Consider the following 21056-nt stretch of genomic DNA (forward strand, 5'->3'; position numbering starts at 1 on the left):
TCAGTTTGTTATATCTGGAGTACTTCTCCTGTCCTATTCGGTGTCCTGTGTGAATCTAAGTGTGCGTTCTCTAATTCTCTCCTTCTCTCTTTCTTTCTCTCTCTCGGAGGACCTGAGCCCTAGGACCATGCCCCAGGACTACCTGACAAGATGACTCCTTGCTGTCCCCAGTCCACCTGACCGTGCTGCTACTCCAGTTTCAACTGTTCTGCCTTATTATTATTATACGACCATGCTGGTCATTTATGAACATTTGAACATCTTGGCCATGTTCTGTTATAATCTCCACCCGGCACAGCCAGAAGAGGACTGGCCACCCCACATAGCCTGGTTCCTTTCTAGGTTTCTTCCTAGGTTTTGGCCTTTCTAGGGAGTTTTTCCTAGCCACCGTGCTTCTACCCCCGCATTGCTTGCTGTTTGGGGTTTTAGGCTGGGTTTCTGTACAGCACTTTGAGATATCAGCTGATGTACGAAGGGCTATATAAATACATTTGATTTGATTTGATTTGATTAGGCTTCTCCAGGCTCTGATACTGCTGATGGTCATTAGTAACCTACCAAACTTGCTAACTGGTACTCAGCACTCGATTGTCCCTCTAATCACTCTGACATCAATGCAAATGTAATCGAAAATCTAAAATCAAACACTTAATGAGAGCCCATGAGCTCATGTTCTAAAACATTTCTATAGGCTATGCAAATGGGTGAGAAAACAGAGTGATGGCCTCCACTAAAAAGAGGAGGATTCCATCAGCTTTCTATAAGCTTTTCCTAATATTAAGTAGGGCTGGGCGATATGACGATGTATATCGTGTGACGATAAATAAAGTATATCGTTTCATATTAAGCTCTCGTTTATTTCATTGTGTCGCGAATCACACTATATTTTTAGTCAGTTGGACGGCGCTTTGCGTTCTTCCACACGTGCCGTGTAAAAAGAAATTTGCAACACAAACAAACATGGAGGAGAGTGAACGTGACATAGAGCACGGAGACACGGAGCTCGTACCTAAAAGAGGGGCTACTTCGGTCGCATGGATGTGGATTGGGTATGAAAAGTCTGACACGGACCAGAAACCAGTCCTCTGCAAAATATGCCGCAGGCCGGTCCCGACAATAGGCTCAAATACCACTAACCTATTTTACCACCTACGCAAGAATCATGTCAAACAGTACGGTGAGAGTCTACGGATGAGACCCCAAAAAATTAGTCAAGTGCTCAAAACAAACCCCCAACTTGCTGAGGCTTTTGCCCGCGGCAAACCATATGAAAAATAATCAAAGATGGAAGGAGAGAACAGCTGCCATTACAACTTACATTTTCAAAGACATGGCCCCAATTTACACGGTCGAGAAACGGGGGTTTCGTGAGTTGGTGCCAACACTCGACCCAAGGTACCAAATGCAAATTGATTTGTGACATGTATTAAATGCGAAAATAACATGCAAAGCGGGCAAGCTGCCCGAGTTACACCAGGAACGCACAATCCCAGGAACGCACAATGCATCAGTGCTCAGACTGTCCGCAATAGGCTAGATTGAGGGCTTGTAGGCCTGTTGTAAGTCAGGTCCTCACTAGACATCACCGGCAACAACAGTGCCTATGGGCACAAACCCACCGTCGCTGGACAAGACAGGACTGGCAAAAAGTGCTCTTCACTGACGAGTCACGGTTTTGTCTCACCAGGGGTGATGGTTGGATTTGCGTTTATCGTCGAAGGAATGATCGTTACACCGAGGCCTGTACTCTGGAGTGGGATCGATTTGGAGGTGGAGGGTCCGTCATAGTCTGGGGCAGTGTGTCACAGCATCATCGGACTGAGCTTGTTGTCATTGCAGGCAATCTCAACGCTGTGCATTACAGGGAAGACATCCTCCTCCTTCATGTGGTACCCTTCCTGCAGGCTCAACCTGACATGACCCTCCAGCATGACAATGCCACCAGCCATACTGCTCATTCTGTGTGCGATTTCCTTCAAGACCGGAATGTCAGTGTTCTACCCGGATCTCAATCCCTTTGAGCACGTCTGGGACCTGTTGGATCAGAGGGTGAGGGCTAGGGCCATTCCCCCCAGAAATGTCTTGGTGGAAGAGTGGGGTAACATCCCACAGCAAGAACTGGCAAATCTGGTGCAGTCCATGAGGAGATGCACTGCAGTACTTAATGCAGCTGGTGGCCACACCAGATACTGACTGTTACTTTTGATTTTGATCCCCCTTTTGTTCAGGGACACATTATTCAATTTCTGTTCGTCACATGTCTGTGGAACTTGTTCAGTTTATGTCTCAGTTGTTGAATCTTGTCGTGTTCATACAAATATTTACACACGTTAAGTTTCCTGAAAATAAATGCAGTTGACAGTGACAGGACGTTTCTTTTTTTGCTGAGTTTATATCGGGATATGAGATTTTGGCCATATCGCCCAGCCCTAATATTTAGCACATTGTTTCTCTTTACAACAGGAGTATAGCCTACCCAGCATGGCATGAAAAAGAACCACAGGAAAAGCGTCCTCCATTCTCTATTTAAGTGCATAGATTACATATATTTTCCCTGTCCCTGTTTTCGAGACAGGTGCTTGATAATGGTCCATTCTAAATCAAAACAAATTTCACACATTTATTATTTATATTATGTAAAGACAATATTAAAATCAAGAATAGGCTGATGGGTGAGAATACTAGCCTATCACTTGTGAATGATCCATTACCACCAGCATAAGAAACAAAGTATTTTTTTGCAACCCACCCATGTTTTAATATAGTTTGTATCACAACTAAAGTGGCCAAATAACTTTTTAAAATTAAGTACATAATTGCCTAACTGGCATACATGAGCAATGCATGAGTTTCAAGTTTGGGGGAGAAAATGTTCACCATAAAAATACACCTTTAATAAAAGCATTAGAAGCATAACAGCATTTGAGGTCACTTTTTATAATGGTGTTTTCTGCTAATGGAACACTTGCGCTTATAGCCTACTGCCGTGTGCACATTTTTGATCCTAGTGGTTCTCTTAATTTGGCATCTATCGGATCCCACAACTGTCCCAGACTATGTTTGGAATATTTATAGGTTGACATTGGCTAGTGCTTTTGCTGTTCATTAGGCCTACTCATCTAGTTGGCTGACAATATGCACCTCGGAATTGGATAAGAGTGTGAGCAGTTATGTCTGCAATGTGCCGGTCTTCACTTGTAGCCTGTGAGAAAGAACGGATCACATGATTGCTTTGGAGCATACAGCACCCAGGGAGAAGGAAATTAATTATTATATTTAGCCCCAGTCACAAAAGGTATGGATTTTTAAGGGACGTTACAGCCACACAACCGGGATGCCGGTGGGAAATTCGAGGCATTATCAAGTGCATGTTAAATTGTGAATGAGAGAATGATGAATTGTGTACAGTCTGCGCAAAAAACAAAGCAGAGCTCATGCCTTTAATGTGACTTTTTTCAAATCATTGGAGTTTCATCATGCATGTATTAAAAATTTAAACATATAACCCAACGTTTGTAGAACAATTAAAGTTACATTAATTCATATAAATTAAGCATATAGGAGTACCCATTTCTTTGTTAAACGCTCAACACAGAATTTCCGCATGTGCACACTCCATCAAATTGTTTGGAGAAAATATCCCTTCTATTTTATTCAGCTTTGTAAAATAATATAAAATAATGCCACGGAATTCTAAGCTAATCTCGTCCACTAAATGAAATAGTGTAGCCCACAGCCACATGGCATAGTTAGATCAGGACCTAACATAAGGACAACTCAGAGTATGCTATTCTGTTCTTCTGAAATAGACTACATTTTCTTAATTTCATGTTTCTTTAGAACTTATTGTGAAGGTGTAGGCTACATTACATGGATTTATTCAAATGTAGATGTTCCAAAGGTCTGCATCAGTGGCTTGTAGGTTGTGTGGAAGCCAGGAGATGCTAAACGTGTTCATGTTAATTAACGGTCAGTTACTGTGGGACCGGCAGTTATTTGTTTGACAATCACCGGCTGACGAAATTTCGTGACCGCCACAGCCCTAGTGGTGCCTCCACAGAATGGTTCTATATTCACTTCCATGGGTGCCTCAGCCTCTTGAGTTGTGACGGACGTCTCAGTGAGTGCATGTGTCCTCACCTGCCATGGTGCTGGTGACCAGGTCTAGTTTCTGTATTGGGTCTTTCTCTGAACTGTAGCTGATGGTGAACTCTGTGGACTGGTGTCTGGCAAACGGCTGCTTGATCTGCTTCCAGCAACCTGAGGGCCGGCAGGCAGTAAAAAGACAACTCCACAGACAGACATAATGACAGGACTCTAGCATGGAGAGAGAGCACATATATAAGCCCCAAATGCAAGCCCAGGCCTGACTGAATTTTCACTAACCACAGCCCCCCACTACACAGCACAGACATGTTGTCACAGATCAACAAATGGGCTCTGGTAGTTTCATTAAAGCAGCCATAATGATAAGGAATGACATGTAACCTGTCCACTGACTGGGTATCACTAGAACATGGATTATCCTGCCTACAGTTTGTAAACAAAGGATTCTAGGGCTCATCTTCACCATACATGTTGTTTCTCACAAAAAAAATATTCCATTTTGATGTGCAGTAATATGAATGACATCTTTTACAATGTAAATTGTTCACTGACCTGGTTTCTGGGCATCTGAAGATCCGTACGAGTTCTCTTTTGTCTTCTTCCTGTGACAGAAAGACAAATGCCTTTGTGAACTCCAGTTACAGGGAGGACAGTGGTGCTCCCTCACCCCATTCCTCTGATAACCTCCTGGGGGGAGATGAGGCACCACTGCCTGGCTCTGCTGAGCACCCCTTCTCTCGTTTCTCTTCCTTTTCCCCCCTCTCCTCTCTGGGGAGTCATACAGCTGGCCACATCTTCTGACACTGACAGATGACCCCGTAAGGCATTAGCATGCTTCAGCCGAACCAAATGAGAGTGCTCGCATACTCCGTTAGAAAGACCTTCACTTGAAAAACGAGGAAAAAAGTGTCAATAGTACCGTTTGTCCATTTTGAGAAGCAATAGCCACTTCCTAGTCTGAATTAGGGTTGCACATTTTCCATGTGAAGTTAAGCCCAGGAATTTTGCTTGAAATTCATCAAAGAAATTAGCTTATGACAGTGAACCTTTTTTGTGGGATATACAAGGCAATTCTAGGTCTTGTGGCACATTTGGTTAAACTATCCCCAATTCAATGGAATTGCAACTGTCTGTATGCACAGTGCAGTCTTCCATCACATGTACACCTGATTTTCAAGATCTTGCACACTAATGAGATGCTATTGAGCCCACACTACTACACTGTCTGAGACAAGGACCACATGCTTTCTGGTAAGTTTTGATTACAATACTGGGTGGAGTGAATATTTTATATGACATACATGTTTTTTAGTTAACTAGTAAATAGTAGCCTACAGCAAAGTGTGTTTAAATCATTTCTAACTAGTTAGTTTTTGCTACCATGTGGGTTTTTAGCTTGCCTGCTAACTGAGGAGTGTTAATTCACCTGTTTCCATACAGGTTTCATTTAAAAAAAAATTATCTTACACAGGAGTTGTTTAATCTAACTGCTTAACTATTTATTTTAATGCGTTTGTTTTTTTACTATTTTTTTCTAATCTTTACAGGAAAATGCCATGGGCACCATCTGATGTGTGGAGACATTTCACTGCTTCTAATGTAGAAGTAAAAGCTGTGTACATTTGCAAATAATGTGTCAAAGCATATGAGAAGAATGCAACAAAGATGCAGAATAATCTGAAGTGCATAAAGTTGCCTCAGCGCTCACAACAAGCAACCTCTGACAAGAGTCCCTCTACCTCTCTTCGAGGTGAAAATGACGAATCAAACACCTTATCAATAGCAACAGCTCACGGTCCTCCTGGAATCAGAAGTTTTTTTTTACCTCAATGGAGGAACGTAGTCAGAGAAATGCTGATGAATGTCTTGCTTGAGCTGTGTATGCAACTGATTCACCTCTTATGCTCACAAGCAATGTGTATTGGAAGACATTTCTGAATGTTCTTCGCCCAGCATACACCCCTCCAACCAGACATGCTTTATCTACTCATTTGCTGGATGCCGATTTCAGAATTCAAGTGAAGGTCAAGCAAATCATAGAGAAAGCAGACTGTATTGCAATTATCTCTGATGGGTGGTCAAATGTTTGTGGGCAAGGAATCATCTCCACCTCTCAACCAGTATTCTAAAAGAGCACAGACACAAGGGACAACAGACACACCGGTCTCTACATTGCAGATGAGCTGAAGGCAGTCATCAATGACCTTGGACCACAGTAGGTGTTTGCACAGGTGACGGACAATGCTGCAAACATGAAGGCTGCTTGGTCTAAAGTGGAGGAGTCCGACCCTCACATCACACCCATTGGCTGTGCTGCTCATGCATTGAATCTGCTCCTCAAGGACATCAGGCACTGAAAACAATGGATACACTCTAGAAGAGAGCCAAGGAAAATGGTTAGGTATGTGAAGGGTCATCAAGTTATAGCAGCAATCTACTTCATCGAGCAAAGTGAGAAGAGTAAGAGCACCACATTGAAGCTGCCCAGCAGCACCAGTTGGGGTGGTGTTGTCATCATGTTTGACAGTCTCCTGGAGGGGAAGGAGTCTCTCCAAGAAATGGCCATATCACAGTCTGCTGATATGGACAGCCCCATCAAGAGGATCCTCCTGGATTATGTATTTTGGGAGAGAGTGGTAAGCAGCCTGAAACCTATAGCAGTAGCACGGATTGAGGGAGACAATGCCATCCTGTATGTTGCTCCAAGCAGAGGAAACTGCAGTTCTGAAATACATCAAAAAGCATGAAGACTTCTGCCTGAAGCCCATACACGCTGCAGCGTTCATGTTGGACCCCAAGTATGCTGGCAAGAGCGTCCTGTCTGGTGCAGAGATCAACAAGGCCAATGGTGTCATCACTACCGTGTTTCGCCACCTTGTCCTTGATGAGAGAAAGGTTATTGGCAGCCTGGCAAAGTACACTTCCAAGCAAGGGCTTTGGGATGGAGATGCAATATGGCAGTCGTGCCAACATATCTCATCAGCCACCTGGTGGAAGAGACTTTGTGGATCTGAGGCTCTTTCCCCTGTTGCCTCCATCATCCTCCAAATCCCACCAACACCAGCCGCCTCAGAGCGCAACTGGTCCTTGTTTGGGGACACACACACCAAAACACACAACAGGCTGACCAATACAAGGGTTGAAAAATTGGTGGCCATCTGGGCAAATTTGAGGCTTTTTGATCCAGACAACAAACCATCCTCAACAAGGTTGGAAAGTGACAGTGAAGATGAGGCCGCAGTCTGATGTTTAAGAGGTGGACATTGAGGAGGTGCAGGGAGAAGACAACCAAAGCTTTAGTTTCTAGACTATCATTTTACAGATGTATGTTGAAAAGGTTTTTGGGAGATGCGATGGTTCATTGGGGATCATTCAATATTCCCTTTTGTTGCTCTGTGAAATCATCCCATGTGAAGAGTCAACTCATTTAATTAAAGTTCAACTTGTAACTAAATATTTATTTTTTCTATTGGAAGGATCTACTTATGATAAGGTAAAAGGTTTATGTTTCTGTCTCAATAAGATATGGTAAATATATCCAATGCAAAAAAACAGCTACATTTAATTGGTATTAATTTTACATTTGTATATATTTACATTTATTCCCAAGGAAAGTTTCCACCTCTGAATATTCCCCTAACGAAGACTCAAGAAATCTGTAATTCATTTTGAAGTTTTTGCCGAGATCTTAGAAGCGCAAATTTTTATAATCTAACCAAGTTGTTTGGTTCATTATTTCTTAATGAAAAAAACTACATGAAAACGAGTCGTCTCTCATTGAATGGCAACAAAGACTTTATTGAATAATCCCTACTGGTTTTTTTTGCACTTTTTAACCCTTTTTTCTCCCCAATTTTGTGATATCCAAATTGGTACTTAGTCTTGTCCCAACACTGCAACTCCCGGACGGACTTGGGAGGCGAAGGTTGAGAGCCATGCGTCCTCCGAAACACGTCCCTGCCAAGCCGCACCGCTTCTTGACACACTGCTCGCTTTACCCGGAAGCCAGCCGCACCAACGTGTCAGAAGAAACACCATATAGCTGGGGACTGAAGTCAGCGTGCATGCGCCCGGCCTCCACAAGGAGTCGCTAGAGCGGTATTGGACAAGGACATCCCCGCTGGCCAAACCCTCCACTAACCCGGACAATGCTTGGCCAATTGTGCGCCGCCTCATGGGTCTCCCGGTTAAGGCCGGCTGCGACACAGCCCGGGATCAAACCCGGATCAGTAGTGATGCCTCTAGCACTGCGATGCAGTACCTTAGACCGCTGCGCCACTCAGGAGGCCCTATAATCCCCACTGTTGACCAATCACAGACAAAGAAGCGCAAACTTCAGCTACCGACTTCGGCTTGCCTCCAGAAAACAAATGTGCCGGAACAGCCGACCAAACAAACATTTCACAAAATATCGTCATAATATAACCGCTAACTCTTCCGAACTTTTTTGGCTGGGAAGCTTGAGGAAGCTTTTAAGCCCCTCTACCTTCCACCTCCATATAACCAAAAACAACAAAGTCTGATAATAAAAAGATGAATGGTATACAACCACATATGTGTTGTGCATCCTCCTCCAGTGTTCTCTCACTGACACGAATGACTGTGGCTGTAGTCAGGCTTGTTATGTTAGCTGAGCGACAGACAGGTAGCTATTTCAAAGGACCGTTCTAGGAATCTTCCTGACCCTCATTGTCCCATACATCTCTCCCTTGCGCCAATCTATTCCTTGTCCTCACCTCTCTCTTTTCCTGAAAAGATCTCCTCCTCAGGCACAGCCATACTGACAGACACACAGGCAGACAGACGACATCCCCCACACATAATTAACAGACATCGTCTAGAGAGTAGGCACACGGTAGAGAGAACCCGCGGCTACGGGGCCATATAAGGTCAGGCCAATCTGAGCTCGTCAGTCACGTTGTCATGGGGACAGGAACCCCATGAGTCATTAAGGTGCAAGCTCTTCTTACAGGACCTTGCACTACAGTCTCTAAAAGCATTACATTATCTATTCAAATGACATGAACGACCCACTTACTTCTGCAGCATCTTGAATAGACAAATCCCAATGAGCACCACAGATAAGACTGTGGGTACAATGATGATGGCCAGCTTTACTGAGAATAGAGAGGAGAGAGCATGTTAGCCAGCTATGACAAACAAACAAACATCTGGTGGAAGCAATGTTTTAATGAGATGGGTACCTAGTTCTGCCTGGGAGGGCAACGGCTCAGTGATCTCCTCGTCCCCCACCGGAGGCTTGGGTTTGGTGGGTACCGTCTCCAGGGTGACCTGGGATGACATGTTCACTGAGGGTAAAGAGGGAAAGGGAGAAGAGTGGTAGCGAGTGAGAGAGAGTGAGCGTTGAACGATCAACAGGTGTGCCAATAACATTCAGCAAAATTACAGATCTATCCTACTTCCCCACTTTATAGTAAATGTACTGTAAAAACAATAGGTCAGTTCCCTACAGGAGCTGATCTTCCTCACCAAAGCTTCTCTAAAAGGCAGTCATCAATCGCAATTACTGACTCACTGATAACACCATCTTGTCCTGCAGCCAAACCCACTCAACCAGACTGTTACAGGTTTAAAAGTTTTATACATTTGGAAACATTTTTTTTTTTAAATGTTGCTATTTAAAAAAAAAATCAATTTTAGAAGAAGGGGAGAACAAGTATTTGATACACTGCCGATTTTGCAGGTTTTCCAACTTACAAAGCATGTAGAGGTCTGTATTTTTTTTAATCATAGGTACACTTCAACTGTGAGAGACGGAATCTAAAACAAAAATCCAGAAAATCTGCAGCAGGGATTTTGGCCCACTCCTCCATACAGACCTTCTCCAGATCCTTCAGGTTTCGGTGCTGTCGCTGGGCAATACGGACTTTCAGCTCCCTCCAAAGATTTTCTATTGGGTTCAGGTCTGGAGACTGGTTAGGCCACTCCAGGACCTTGAGATGCTTCTCACTCCTTAGTTGCCCTGGCTGTGTGTTTCGGGTCGTTGTCATGCTGGAAGACCCAGCCATGACCCATCTTCATTGCTCTTACTGAGGGAAGGAGGTTGTTGGCCAAGATCTCGCGATACATGGCCCCATCCATCCTCCCCGGTGCAGTCGTCCTGTCCTCTTTGCAGAAAAGCATCCCCAAAGAATGATGTTTCCACCACCATGCTTCACGGTTGGGATGGTGTTCTTGGGGTTGTACTCGTCCTTCTTCTTCCTCCAAACACAGCGAGTGGAGTTTAGACCAAAAAGCTCTCTTTCTGTCTCATCAGACCACATGACCTTCTCCCATTCCTCCTCTGGATCATCCAGATGGTCATTGGCAAACTTCAGACGGGCCTGGACATGCGCTGGCTTGAGCAGGGGGACCTTGCATGCGCTACAGGATTTTAATCCATGACGGCGTAGTGTGTTACTAATGGTTTTCTTTGAGACTGTGGTCCCAGCTCTCTTCAGGTCATTGACCAGATCCTGCCGTGTAGTTCTGGGCTGATCCATCACCTTCCTCATGATCATGGATGCCCCACGAGGTGAGATCTTGCATGGAGCCCCAGACCGAGGATGATTGGCCGTCATCTTGAACTTCTTCCATTTTCTAATAATTGCGCCAACAGTTGTTGCCTTCTCACCAAGCCACTTGTCTATTGTCCTGTAGCCCATCCCAGCCTTCTGCAGGTCTACAATTTTATCCCTGATATCCTTACACAGCTCTCTGGTATTGGCCATTGTGGAGAGGTTGGAGTCTGTTTGATTGAGTGTGTGGACAGGTGTCTTTTATACAGGTAACAAGTTCAAACAGGTGCAGTTAATACAGGTAATGAGTGGAGAACAGGAGGGCTTCTTAAAGAAAACCTAACAGGTCTGTGAGAGCCGGAATTCTTACTGGTTGGTAGGTGATCAAATACTTATGTCATGCAATAAAATGCAAATGAATTACTTTTAAAAAAATCATACATTGTGATTTTCTGGACTTTTGTTTTAGATTCCGTCTCTCACAGTTGAAGTGTACCTATGACAAAAATGACAGACCTACATGCTTTGTAAGTAGGAAAACCTGCAAAATCATCAGTGTATCAAATACTTGTTCTCCCCACTGTATATTTCTGCTGTAGTCAGGTTAGATGTGGTTAGGATTTGTACCTCTGACATAGTTGCAGCCCAGCAGCTCTACCGTCATGGCAATCCTCTGGTGCCAGGTGTGAGGTATGATGCGCAAATAGCGGGCTATGATTGGAGGGTGGAAGGTGTTCCTGGTCTGGTGCAGACTGTCCTGGTTCCCCTCAAATACCTGACCGGGAGAAAGGGAGAGAGAGGAGAGGGTCAGAGGGACTGGCAAGCATTCTTGTGACTCATGAGTAACAGAAGACATTGATTATGCATATAGGAAGGTCTGTTGTTGTACAATAATGTATAAAGACAGTTAATTATGGAACAATAGACATAACAGGCAATTGAATATGGAAGTCAGATATCAGACAACTGGATTTGGAATACTCACCATGTACTGTGTACTATTGTTCTGTGTGTAGGTCCTCCACCGACGACTCTCCTTGTGATCGATCACGAAGCTCATCACATAGTAGTCATAGTCCAACATTGTGGAGCCAGTCGTGATAATTCCTGTAAAACAAAAACAGAGCGCATTTTCTTTCTATTGTTCAGCATGTCCCCCCCCCCCTTTAAATGTGTTCTCTCGGTGTCCGAGGCAGTGATGTCACCCATTGGTCAGTCCTGGAATGTACTGGAACTGGGACAGGACACATCATCTCAGAGAGCAGAACAATCACTGAACCACCACGTGGAAACCGTCACAGTCATTTGCAGCTCCCAGACAGTATGATTGAGCATTTTTGTGGCAGATGAGCACCTGGCACTGGGCCAGAACAATATGGCGGCAGACGGGCGACCCGCAACATGTCATTACTCCACATTACACACGACATTGTGGGTTATATGGAGACGCAGCACACCTATCATTATAGGAAATGACTGTCATAATTCCAATACAGGATCTCAGACCCTCAAGGTATTGAAAGTAACTATTGGATTGTTGGCTCATGGTTGAAATTGTACTTTTGGTGAACTTTGAGTGTAAGAGTTTCCAATTCATAATTGTTGAATCAAATCTAATTTTATTTGTCACGCACAGAATACAACAGGTATTCCTTACAGTGAAATGCTTACTTACAAGCCCTTAACCAACAATGTTTTAAGAAGTTAAGAAAATAAATAAAATGAAGTTAAGTTTTTAAAAAAAGAGATAAGTAGAAAATACGTCAGGAAGTCCACAATCCATTTGCAGAGGGAGGTTTTAGTAGCAGGGTCCTTAGCTTAGTGATCAGCTTTGAGGGCACTATGGGGTTGAACGCTGAGCTGTAGTCAATTAATAGCATTCTCACATAGGTGGGGAAGAGCAGTGTGGAGTGCAATAGAGATTGCATCATCTGTGGATCTGTTGGGGTGGTATGCAAATTGGAGTGGGTCTAGGATTTCTGGGATAATGGTGTTGATGTGAGCCATGACCAGCCTTTCAAAGCACTTCATGGCTACATAAAAATGAGTGCTACGGATCGGTAATCATTTAGGCAGGTTACCTTCGTGTTCTTGGGCACCTGGACTATGGTGGTCCGCTTGAAACAGGGACAGGATGAAAATGTCAATGAAGACACTTGCCTGTTGGTCAGTGCATACTTGGAATACACATCCTGGTAATCCGTCTGGCCCTGCGGCCTTGTGACCTGTTGAAAGGTCTTACTGACATTGGCTACGGAGAGCGTGATCACACAGTCGTTCGGAACAGCTGGTGCTCTCATGCATGTTTCAGTGTTACTTGCCTCAAAACGAGCATAGAAGTAATTTAGCTCGTCTGGTATGTTCGTGTAACTGGGCAGCTCGTGGCTGTGCTTCCCTTTGTTGTCTGTAATAGTTTGCAAGCCCTGCCACATCTGACGAGCGTCAAGAGCCGGTGAGGTACGATTCGATCTTAGTCCTGTATTGAAGCTTTGCCTGTTTGATGGTTCGTCGGAGGGCATAGCGGGATTCTTACAGGCTTGCGGATTAAAATCCCGCTCCTTGAAAGCGGCAGCTCAGTGCGGACGTTGCCTGTAATCCATGGCTTCTGGTTGGGGTATGTATGTACAGTCACTGTGGGGACGACGTCATCGATGCACTTATTGATGAAGCCAGTTACTGATGTGGTGTACTCCACAATGCCATCAGAAGAATCCTGGAACAAATTCTGACAACAGAAATCCAATCTACCATAATGTGATTATCAGAAAAGCATGACCGTCTAGGAAAGGGTTGTATTCCTCAGACTATAGAATCTTATGATTGTTGCACAACAACAATTCTACTATAAAAGTGCTTCCATTTTCAATAGCTCGCATTCCAATCAATACAATGTTCCCCTTAACTCTGAATTTCAGAAACAGCAGACATTCTTCATTGACTGGAACCCAATGTGTTGTAAAGCAGCATGACATTAACTTGTGACTTGCTGACTACACACACACCACGCTCAAAATAAATTGTGTCCGGCATGGTCCTATATTTAAACCAGACTTTGTAAGTGTCTCTCTTATTTGTAGAGGAGCAATACAGAGGGGCATTCTCTAACGCTGTGTGTGTGTGTGTGTGGTGCACATGTGCCACGGTTTGGCAGCGGTGAGCCGCCCTCCAGAGTTAAATCACGAGACAGACCCCTTTATAAGGATAACTATCCCCTCTAAAACAACCTTAATCCCTGGATTCCATTTCTATCCTTCCTCTGCTTTTTCCGACAGATGTGTTCATGTTGCGCTTTAGCGGGGGGGCAGCCAGGCAGGAGAGAGTTAAAACTGAAGGCCTGTTTTTATATTGATGCCACGGAGGGAGGAACTCTACAGCAAAGCTCTGCCATTGATCCTTTATGACTTGGCCAAGAACACCAGGGCTCCTACTTAATTACGGTTAACGGTTACAGTATGCTGAGCACGGAGCAGGCCCAGTAAGAAGGGATTGCCATTCATCAGGACAGAGAGCGTGGCAACGGTGGAAATATGTACCAGTAGGCTACAACCAAATCTCAAAATTCCAACAACAAAAAAACTTAAGCGTCGCCTGGTAACCCAAAGGCATGCTGGGCAAGCAAGACATGCTCTATAGGGTGTGGAGCCAATATGGGAATCCAAATAAATCCTGAGAAAAAAAAAACAGTGCACTACTGATCTTCTGAGTAGGACTCTTATCTCACCTGTGATCCTCTTCTTCTCCCCCAGGTCCAGCAGGAGCCACTGCAGGCTGTCGTTCTGGTCTGCAGCCCAGGAGCGGCTCCCTGATCCTGGGTCAGCCTGGGAGCTGTTGGGCGCCCAGTCAGACTGATGACCCATCTCCCCTGCCCTCTTCCACCATGAACTGGCACTCACAGACACTGTCCGCAGCATTGACTGGTTCTTACATTCTAGAAAACAACAAAAGGAAGAGGAAAAAGTAAATAAGTTTAATTCAGGAGAATTTTAAGTTAATGGAAATATTTCCACTGTCTCCCTCCAACATGACTGCTTGTTTTTGTTTTTCTGTTTTATTATGGATTATAAGTGATGAGGTTTAAAATCAAATTCAAAGGAGGGGGACTGTATATTGTTCCTCAACTTTGCACCAGGGTTTAATTAACATAAAACGCATGTGGAACCAATAACACAGCCACTCGTGGCGAGCATTGACTCAACAGGAAAATGTACACGTCTTAAAAATCCACCTCTGTACTCCTAACTGGAGTCACATGTTGTAAAAATACATTTAAAAAAAGAGCACAAAGGCAGTAGAGAAGCATTAGGGGAATCTGAGCCCAGCTTTTCTAAAGCCCACTTCTTTCTGAGGGGAGACATTATGTCAGAACAGTCACAGGAGCACCTAGTCTGACTAAAGCCCTGTCGACTCCACAACTAACTAAGACCCTATGAAACAACTATGACTAAAGCCCCGTCGACTCCACAACTAACTAAAACCCTATGAAAACAACTATGACTAAAGCCCTGTCAACTCGTCAACAAGCTAAACCCTTACGCACTAGGACCCTAAGGCAGCTATGACTCCTGTACTCATCACCATTCCAACGTAATGAGTGTGTTGACAGAGGACAGTCAATAAGGAACTAGTCTTGATTAAAGTGCAGGACATCAACGTTATTGATGAGCTCATGAAGCTTCCAGACTAGGGAAAGTATGTCATGGCAGCATTTGTCAGTGTCAGGACATTTGTCAATGTGTCACGTGAACATTGACGCTGTCGAAGTCAAAATCGGAGAGATCTCTCCACTCAAAAGATAGATTTGTTAAAGGGAGTCGTCGTCGAGGCAATAAACGGTCACATATTAAAGGCCAATAGTCCACGAGAAACATAACTGAATTGGAAATGTTTCACATCACAAGTTCTTAGAAACCGGTATCGTTGTCCAGTTACTGAGCGCAAATATGACTAATACATGCAGTCAATCTGAGGTTGTATCATAACGTGTCTGAATTTATACTTCTGCTCTCTATACTTAACACCAACGGTTTCATTTCAAATCTTATTCGTCACGGGCTTCGTAAACAGGCGTAGACTAACAGTCAAATGATGACGGGCCCTTTCCAACAATGCAGAGAGAAATAGAAAAGTAGTATTAATACAAATAAATAGACAAATAAATATATAAATTAAATAAATAAACAAATAAATAGACAATGAGTAAATGTGCAGAGGTACGAGGTAACAACTTGGCTATATACACTGGGTACCAGTACCGAGTCAATGCGCAGAGATATGGGGTAACAACTTGGCTATATACACTGGGTACCAGTACCGAGTCGATGTGCAGAGGTAATAACTTGGCCATATACACTGGGTACCAGTTCAGAGTCGATGTGCAGAGGTAATAACTTGGCTATATACACTGGGTACCAGTTCCGAGTCGATGTGCAGAGGTAATAACTTGGCTATATACACTGGGTACCAGTACCGAGTCAATGTGCAGAGGTAATAACTTGGCTATATACACTGGGTACCAGTACCGAGTCAATGTGCAGAGGTACGAGTAATTGCGGTAGATATGTACATATAACTAGGAGCAAATAGATAATAGTAACAGCAGCATACGTGAGGAGTCAAAAGGGTTTGTGCAAAAAGGGTCGATGCAGTTAGTTAAATAGTTAACCAAATAGCTACCCGGACTAACTATTTAGCAGCCTAATGGCTTGGGGGTAGAAGCTGTTCAGGGTCCTCTGACTCCGCCTGGTATAGAGATCCTGGATGAAAGTGTGCTCGGCCCCAGTGAAGTACCGGGTCGTACACACTACCCTCTGTAGCGCCTTGTAGCCAGATGCCAAGCAGTTGCCATACTGGCAGCGATGTAGCCAGTCAAGATGCTCTCAATGTTGCAGCTGTAGAACTCTGAAGATCTGAGGGCCCGTGCCAAATCTTTTCAGCCACCTCAGGGGGAAGAAGCGTTGTCATGCCCTCTTCACGACTGTGTTGGTGTGTGTGGACCATGATAGATACTTATTGATGTGGACACAGAGGAACTTGAAGATGACGCAGCCTATGGGGACGTGCTCAGCCCTCGGTTTCCTGTAGTCCACGATCAGCTCCTTTGTCGTGCTGATGTTGAGGGGAGAGGTTGTTGTCCTGGCACCACACGGCCAGGTCCCCTCCCTATAGGCTGGTCTCATCGTCGTCTGTGATTCGGCCTACCACTGTCGTGTCGTCAGCAAATTTAATGATGGTGTTGGAGTTATGCATAGCCACTTAGTCGTGCGTGAACAGAGAGTACAGGAGGGGACTAAGCACGCACCCCTGAGGGGCCCCAGTGTTGAGGGTTAGCGTGGCGGATGAGTTGTTGCCTATCCTCACCACTCGGGGGAGGCCCGTCAGGAAGTCCAGGATCCAGTTGAAGAGGGAGGTGTTCAGTCACATGGTCTTTAGCTTAGTGATGAGCTTGGAGGGCACTATGGTGTTGAACGCTGAGCTGTAGTCAATGAATAGCATTTTCACATAGGTGTTCCTCTTGTCCAGGTGGGAGAGGGAAATGTGGAGTGCAATATAGATTGCACCCTCTGTGGATCTGTTGGGGCGGTATGCAAATTGGAGTGGGTCCAGGGTCTCTGGGAGGATGTGAATGTGATTATTTGTGGGTGTTCCCTGGAGGCCTGCCTGCCTGCCTGCTGTGAGATAGCCAGAGCCTATCTATCCATCTCTCTCCACAGGTAGAGTTGACTGACTGGATGAAACTGTACCAGATTGCAAACAGCCGTATTAAAATAAACAGACAGGAGATAAGGGGTTCCCATGCTTCCCAACATAAGATGCGACTACGTTAGCTTTCATTTTTTCCAAATCAAGTAGGTATTTTGCCCATTTGGCACCTGTTGACTGTGAACTATTTCCTTTTTCAAACACCTATCAGCAAATTGTCAGAAATGTCAGCATACTATTTTTCATTTAGTAAGTTGTATGTTGGCTTTGACAAATTCAGCACATTTTGTTTGAAATACAAATATTTAAAAGCCTAAAATCAGTAGCGAATGAGAACAAAACAAATCTTACCATTAGTGACGAACGTGAAGAGAGCATCGGACAAAGAACCGCTGGAAGAAGAAAAATAAGATTTCCATCAATGGCGGACTTCAACAATTACAATGATACACTGAGGGCCTGCCATTGTGGAGGAACATCCATTGTGGCCACAAAGGAGCATCCCCACCCCGTTGTCTTTCCAAATCAGCCTTCCTCCAGGACCCAGTGCCTCGTTTCCCCTCCCCTTCTACACTCTCTGTGGAATCTCTTCTCTCCTCGCTGCCTGTAACTATGGGATTAACCGGAACACATTAAGACACCAGGGTGAATTAAAGGGAGCTTGTCGGAAGAATGATCTTTCTCAGCCATCACTCAATATCCTGTCATTTTCACCAGCTTCCTGAATCTGATGTCTCTGAACAGTTCAAAACAGCAGATATGGTGGTTCAATTATATTTTGGGACGATTACAGAGGTGTGTCAAACTACAAAAAGATAAAACACTTTAATGTAGGTAATACATTTCACCTGAGTGTCGAAATAATCAAAGTATCTCAGTCAAAACGTAACTGATCCTGCTACAACGTGGATACAGTACGAACAACACACAGGTATCCGTCGTGATTTGACATCATCCAATTTCATATTACAAACAAGATATTGATCTTTTCTTCCAGAGACAGAGACTTACATCTTCTGGAGGTGGGATGGGGCTTGAGTGAAAGCGATGTTTTTCCTTCCAGAATTTCATGTCCAAATCCAGCAGAATCCAACGGGAAAATGTCAAACTTGCCTTAACAGCGTCCAATACTTTCTGCATTTCATTCACACCACCTTAAGTTGGAGTGCTGCAGTTAACAGTGGGTTCTGACAACCCAAGTACTCACCCCTTTTAGCAAAGGCCAAGCATTTGGAGAATTAGCCTTGTACATTTACAAAGGAGAAGCACGATGCTTTATGTAGATCTGATGACATTGCACTTTTCAAGGTAAATCCACAAATACTCAAGGTCTATAAGGAGGTGTGTATTCAATTCAGCAGTGCATGTATAGCCAGTGAATCCAACGAAGCATTAAGAAAGTGATTGCTTGATGAGCAGCGTTCAACGATACGTGGAAACCTAACACACACATTACAAAATGTCGCCATTTGAATTGCCAACATAGCTTTAATGCATTCACATAGCTATAGGCCTTGGGGCTCGGAAGTCAATTTGTGATATCCATGACTTTTCAGGTCATCTTTGCATGTATTACTTCTAAATGACAGAAACCTGTGCCCAACTGAATATATTACCGACAGCTTGAGTGATGGCCAATATTATTCTCTCCTCGGCCACCTCAGACCTCCATCATACATCTCGGTGATTGCCATAGGCCATACTGAGTGTCTCTGGCGTTAGCGAGGAGCTGGCTAATCTTATCGCTGAAACAGTGCAGGAATGCAAGCCCGCTAGCCCTGCCTGATGAATCCTGTTTTGACTGAGGTAAACTATCCAAGGTCAGGGGCAGTGAGCAAGTGCCATTTATTTAACTCTCATAGCAGAGATGACAGAGAACATGAGGTGTCCCATCATGCAACCACTTCTTTCAGAATCTTACAACGAGCTATCCTAAGCCAGTAGATAATGTTTTTGGACACCAATTGGTACCTCTGCTTAGGCTGCATATACACAGGCAGCCCAATTCTGATCATTTTTGACCAATCACATCAGATCTTTTCACATCAGATCTTTTTCACAGATCAGAATTGGGCTGCCTATCTAAAGAGCAGCCTCAGTAGTAGCCTTTAGTGCTGTTAAGGGCAACATATGATGCCTGACATTCACATCTACTGCGGTTGTTGTACTGCCCGCCCTCTTAATCATGGCATGTCATTCCGCAGTACTCACTCTTTGGACTGGATCCCATTGGCTCTGGTGGCGGGGTAGTGACTCAGACCTTTTTGGGTCTCCACGGATACCCAGCCTCCTAACTCATCCAGGATAACCCCGGCATGGACCGCAGCCTTACACAGCACAGACGTCTGAAAGCAGAGAGATATGAGATGACACAGACAGTCAGCACAGATAACCACGACGAAACGCAGTGAGAAGATTGAAACTTTGCACACTGGTAACGAAAATCTGACCGTGAGCTAGCCAAAAACCACCACCACACAGAAATACTACGCATGGCAAAAATCATTTCATCAAGACAGTGTAGGCCACGAAACATACACATTAAAACGTGGACACCCTCAGTGAAAAGGCTTGCACCACAGCTTCCATCAGCGCATCTCTGTTCATTACAATGCACCATCCCTCCATCCGAGGTTCCCCTTTACGGGGACTGGCCCCGCCCCATGATAGACGGCGTGTACGCAATGCCGCTCCCCATCATTCATCTGTGTCAGCAATGGGAGCACAGGCATCTCAACACAAATGAAAGAGGCAATCTCATGACATGGAACCACAGTCGACTCTAATCTTATTTAAGGTCCATGCATTCTCAATCACGCCACACTTAACTTAAGCATGGGGAAAAAGGCACATTGTGATTGCGTTCTAGGGGCGACAATGACGGTAATTGTAGCTATAGGAGGAATGTCAAACATATTTCTCGGTGATGAGTTACTTAGAAAAGCAGTACCTTGTCACACAACATAGCTCTGGAATAGCTAGCTGCCTACCGCTCAGTGAATGACCCACCCTGCTGCTGAAATGAAAGACTGGGACAGGTAGGAATGACCTCAGAGATAAGAGTATAAAACATGCATTTTCTCCAAAAAGACAGGATTGATGATTTACAATTAACGACTTACAATTAACATGGAAATCACTGGAGCGCTTTAAAAATGTATCTGAGCTCTGCTGATAACATTCTCCATTAGGGTCCATCAAGGATCAATTGAAACAAGCACTCAAACACATTAATACAGACCCCCAAAAAATGAGTTACTGAAAACATATTGTTATTCAAATGTAAAAAATAAATATATATACTAACTAACTTTAACATGGAGACAAGGTGAAAGCTCTGTGCTAAAATCCGTTTCGGCTCATTTCAGCCTGCAGCAATTTCCTCCCTTTCCGTGTAAAAAGCCATTACAGACAGGCTAGATTCCAGACAGGCTGGTCTGGCAACTAGGTGTTCACTGAGCACATATTCCATGCTGGGTGGGAGGGATGGGAGGGAGGGCTGCTGCTCCCATAACAGGGCCAGTGGCTGGGACAACGAGGACCTGCTTTACAGTCTCTTATCTGGAATAACAGCTGCTCTGGGGACAGATTTAACTGTCTCGTGAGTATTACCCTGATCTTTTATATACTGCAGGGCAAGACAGCGTAAATACAGATAACCCTGTCCTGCTGCCCGTCCGTCTGTCTGCCGATAGAGCAGATGGATAGGCTCTGGTAGTTTGTATATTAGAT

At 44.3% G+C, this 21056-nt stretch overlaps 1 protein-coding gene across 1 annotated transcript in view; it reads right to left on the reverse strand.

The window, feature by feature from the left end:
- The window catches only part of dcbld1 (discoidin, CUB and LCCL domain containing 1), a 38895-nt gene that overhangs the window by 2850 nt on the left and 14989 nt on the right, over positions 1-21056 (reverse strand). Inside the window, exons 6-14 of the mRNA XM_035774841.2 lie at positions 19536-19669; positions 17676-17716; positions 14347-14553; positions 11611-11732; positions 11253-11400; positions 9312-9416; positions 9146-9224; positions 4660-4709; positions 4141-4260 (exon numbers count right to left, since the gene is read on the reverse strand). Coding sequence (XP_035630734.1) covers positions 4141-4260; positions 4660-4709; positions 9146-9224; positions 9312-9416; positions 11253-11400; positions 11611-11732; positions 14347-14553; positions 17676-17716; positions 19536-19669 — 1006 coding nt within the window. The remainder of the gene's footprint in view (positions 1-4140; positions 4261-4659; positions 4710-9145; positions 9225-9311; positions 9417-11252; positions 11401-11610; positions 11733-14346; positions 14554-17675; positions 17717-19535; positions 19670-21056) is intronic.

The sequence above is a fragment of the Oncorhynchus keta genome, chromosome 8 (genome assembly GCF_023373465.1).
Source record: "Oncorhynchus keta strain PuntledgeMale-10-30-2019 chromosome 8, Oket_V2, whole genome shotgun sequence".
NCBI classification, from domain to species: domain Eukaryota; kingdom Metazoa; phylum Chordata; class Actinopteri; order Salmoniformes; family Salmonidae; genus Oncorhynchus; species Oncorhynchus keta.